This window comes from Argentina silus (assembly GCF_951799395.1).
Source record: "Argentina silus genome assembly, chromosome: 22".
Taxonomy (NCBI): Eukaryota; Metazoa; Chordata; class Actinopteri; order Argentiniformes; family Argentinidae; genus Argentina; species Argentina silus.
In genome coordinates, this window is record NC_139676.1 from 10950059 (window position 1) to 10954679 (window position 4621).

Consider the following 4621-nt stretch of genomic DNA (forward strand, 5'->3'; position numbering starts at 1 on the left):
CGGTTGAGGATTAGTCTTAATCTATGTCTGGGAAACTGTCCCTTTGTATTCACGACTAGACAAGAGAAACCCACACTCCAGTGTTGACTCTGAGGGGGGAGAGATCCAGCATTGGCCCAGCCTCCCCAGCAGGAGATGAAGGCTCTCCCCTGAGGAGAGGCTCTCCCCTGGGCACTGTTTCTAGGCGAGCAGGAGGCAGATCAAAGGCCTAGCTCCACATCCCCATCACAACACTCTGACATAGCTGGGATGGTTAGCTAAGCAGCTTTGAATAACAAGTCACATCTTTCCTAATATACTGTGGATCCCTCCTCAGCTGGAGGCTGGTGGAGGCAGACATCTGCCTTTCAGTGCATGGAATGGAATGAGGAATGGTATGGTACCTTTCCATGCATTACAGTGAGCCTGTCCTCAGATGTTTAACCCCACCAGCCTCCCCTAATAGCCCTGTATCAGTAAATATTAAATATTAAAGATTAATTCTGTCCTTTTTTCTACAAAAGTAAGAGATTATTTTTCTTCACTTCAAGAGGACTGTTAAACCAAATGCAAAGCAGTTCACAGCTCTCTAAATGTACCTACTAGGGGAGGCTGGTGGAGGTAGAAATCGTAGGACGGGCTTATTGTAATGCATGGAGTGGAATAAGGAATGGTATCAAACACACATGGTTTAAGGTGTTTTATACCACTCCCTATTCCATTCCATGCATTACAATAAGCCCGTCCTCCATTTTCTACCTCCACCAGCCTCCCCAGGTCCCTACCACTAGTAGTTAATGGGGAATAAGTTAATGGGGAATTCCACTATCTTATAGATGGGGAGGGATGAAGGAGCACACACACAATTGTATGAAGTTATTAATAATGAATTCAGACCTTCTTTACACTGACATTGCTGACCAGCGAGATACTGATTATCTTTAATCGTCTGTCCTTTGACTGCACCATACAGTATACTTATATAACTTGGTGCGACTAAATCAACAAAGCAGGCAACCGTCCGGACAACCCTGCGTTTGAATTAAGCCCCATCATCAACTACTTTCTCTGGCAGGAATCAAAATCGAATTTTAAAAACCGCACAGCTTTTTTTTTTTTGCGACTTAATCCAATTAGGCACTGTGCAGAAATGTGATGCAACATAATTGAGATGGAATTCAACGGGGGACAGAGAGACTGCTGCTTTGGAATAACACAATCTGCCTTGTTGTAACCTCCCTCTGGGCTTGCTACTGATTACTCCCAGCCAGAAAACAATAAGCTTCAACACAGCAACACGTCTGCCCGTCTTCATTGTACCTCATTGTGACATCAACAGAAAAACACTGACAATGACGAATGTTGATTTATGTACACCCTGATTCCATTTTGGAGTGATTCCATTTGCAGTGACAGCGTCAATAGATACGGTGTGGAAAGCTATCACGTGATAGGTTGGGTGTTAAACAAACAATATACACGTCAGTATGTACACTCTACTGCATGTCTACTGTGGTGAGGACCTTCCTGTGAGTCATAGGTCAAAGGTCAAAAGCCATCTTTAAAGTGACCTCCCCTTGTCCTGTTTCCAGAGTACAACATCTCGGCGGCGGCCATTTCCATCTTCAGCCTAGCGTTCATGATCCTGGGGTCGCTGTGTGTCCTGGGCTCCTTCGGCAAGGGCCGGGACTACCTCCTCAAGCCTGCCGGCATGTTCTTTGCTTTCGCAGGTAAGACTATGTGGTGCCAGGGGATAATGACAGTTATTAGAATGATAGGTATCCCTTTATTTGAATAGTCCCTTACAGAAGGACGGTTTATAGATTTTCAACTGACTATTAACGGCAAACTGTTCAACTAACTATCCGCTAACCCTAATCCTTAATGATGAGTGTCATGTCTGTGGAGGCTGGTGGAGGCTATTAGACAATAGTAAAACTCGCTATGAGAATGTAGCATGTGTCCACTCTCTTCTGTGTGTCATTGGACACTGTATCTGTCTGTAAACCTATGATTTGATGCCCCTTCTCACCCCCCTCCCATCCCTCCCTCCCTCTCCCCGACCAATCTCAGGCCTCTGCTCCATTATTTCGGTGGAAGTGATGCGTCAGTCCGTCAAGCGGATGATCGAGAGCGAGGACACCATCTGGATCGAGTATTCGTACGCCTGGTCGTTCGCCTGCGCCTGCGCGGGTTTCGTCCTCCTCTTCCTCAGCGGCATCGGCCTCCTCATCTTCTCCATGCCCAGGATGCCAGCCAACCCCTGGGAGACGTGCATGGACGCTGAGCCGGAGCAGATGGAGTGAAGGATGGACAGAGGGATGAAGGGATGGAGGGAGGAGGGAGGAGGAAGGAAGAGAGTGACACTTGTCTTTTGATTTGAAAAGCAATAAGATTGAAAATCGAGATCAACGTTGTGGTGGCATGGTCGGCGAAGTGGTTTGTTCACGCGGTGGTTGGGAGGAGTGGCGTGCCCACCACCAAAAGAGTGTGTACAATTTACTGGAAATTAAAACATTTTTGACATTTTATTTAATAGATACAGGCTATACAGTAATGGACTGACGTTTGACTTAAGGAAAGGAATTCACTTGATTTTCTTTCACCGTGTGTTTTGTATGATATTTCTGTACATAACTTAATCCATTTGTAGGTTCTGCTGCTGTTTGGCATTGAAACCGTTAAACGTGTCAAACACTTGCAATAAATGTGTGTCAAATGTATTCAACCAGTTGACAACATAACTCTATAGTATGAAGCCAAATCATTAATTCATCAGGAAATATTGACCTGTTGATATCAACACTTTACGTTGCCCCTATGCCTATGTCGTTACACTGTAATTAGTGCAGTAATAACATTATATTAACCTGTTATTACATAGCAGTTATGTGTATATGGCGTTGACGGGTTTGTATTATTACACAAATGGAAATAGAAGATAGGCAACACAAGCATGTTGAGAGGTTCAAGTTAGAACCAATGCCCAATCTAAAACATACAGTGTTTGTGCAGTGTGCCTCGATGACAGAATGTTAAAAAGCCAGCTAGTCTGAGCCACTGAATGCAGGAGGTGCCACGCTGGATACAGGTTCAGGCTGAGCAGGTGCACTCTTAACACAGCGATGCTTTTCAGGTCTAACAACCAAATTGGCCCAATTTCCTTTACTTTTCGTTCGCTTCCAATTTCAAGGAAACCAAAGAGGAACAAGATAGGAACCGATTTCTACCCTTTGTGATTATGCTCAGCATTTGATTTGCTGTTTCAAACGCCTTATTCAAGAACTCCCAAGGAACACAAGACCCGTTCAATGTGTTGTGTGATCACAGAGTTAAAGCTCATCTCATGCTGTTTCTCTGGGTTTTGATAACATGCCAAACACCATCTGCAGTAGATAGATTGCGATGTTCTCCAACTTTTCCTCATGTTCTATGCCCCGCCACTTCAGCTCAACCACACTTGACTGCTCTCCATGGAACCTTGATGCTTGCTGGTTCCTGTGAACAAGCAGCATGAGAAATAGATGTAAAAACCTTTGGGGTAAATGTCTTTGTTATGAATGATTCTGCTTTTGTAATATTCAGTAGAGATGGTAAAACTAGGATTATTTTGATACAGAAAATAAAACGTACTTTGCTGATGTCACCAGGTAAGCTTGCAAGTTCTGATGCCTCCTTTTCCCCATATGATGTTTGATTGAATAGATGAGGTTGACAGTAAAAAGATGTTGGCATGACGATACCTACAGTATGCTTCATATGACTTTATGAATGTAGTGGAACTTGAATTTGCCTGGCAGTCTTTCATATCTGTCCTTGTCTGTTATGATAACTAAGATTTGGCATGCAGTATTGAACCATAGTACTATTCAATAGATTGTCCCTGTGCTGTGTACTAAGATGTGTGTGTGTGTGTGGGTGTGGGTGTGTACATGTTAAGATGTAATCAAACATCGTTTCTAATGAAAATAAATACATTCACTCATATCAAGCTTTGACAAAACCTGTCTCCTGCCTCTCTTCATCGATCTATATTCCATCCTTCTCAGTGTCCATTCCATCCGTCTCTACATCTGATACAAGGGGAGGCTGGTGGGGGTAGAAATCGGAGGACGGGCTCAATGCTATGCATGGAACGGAATGAGTGTTTGATACCCATTCCTCATTCCTCAATTCCATGCATTACAATGAGCCCGTCCTCCGACTTCTACCTCCCCCAGCCTCCCCTGTACCAGATGAGATGCCTGTTTAGACAGTGCTATAGCTTCTCAGCTGGGTCACGGTGAAACAACAGACAAAGAGAGGTTTTGAGTAGCGAGTCTGTCTGAAGCAGAACCATGTTAACTGATCATTTCCCAGGTGGACCATGAGAGTGTACTGTAGCTTAGGGGTAGGAGGCGGGCGGGGCGGGGGGGGGGCTAAATAATGTATGAAACCTTCATTTGGGGGCTCACTGACATGGTTGCTGTTGTTGTGCCTTTGAATTTGTGCCAGAGCCTCAGCCCCCACTGTCGATAAGGGATGAGAGCATGGGGGGGGGGGGGGGTTTTGAAGAGGAAAAGTCTTGAGTGTAACGTGTATAGCCACAACTGACAACAAGAACCTTTGGAGCCTTTGGCTGGCCTTAATAATACTGTACTAC

General features: G+C 44.6%; 1 protein-coding gene across 1 annotated transcript in view; it reads left to right on the forward strand.

Annotated features, from left to right (window-relative positions):
• Positions 1-2285, forward strand: part of LOC310821688 (voltage-dependent calcium channel gamma-1 subunit-like) — a gene marked incomplete at its 3' end in the record, with an annotated part of 11867 nt that extends 9582 nt beyond the window's left edge. Inside the window, exons 3-4 of the mRNA XM_083693831.1 lie at positions 1572-1709; positions 2053-2285. Coding sequence (XP_083549957.1) covers positions 1572-1709; positions 2053-2285 — 371 coding nt within the window. The remainder of the gene's footprint in view (positions 1-1571; positions 1710-2052) is intronic.
• Between the last annotated feature and the right edge of the window lie 2336 nt (positions 2286-4621).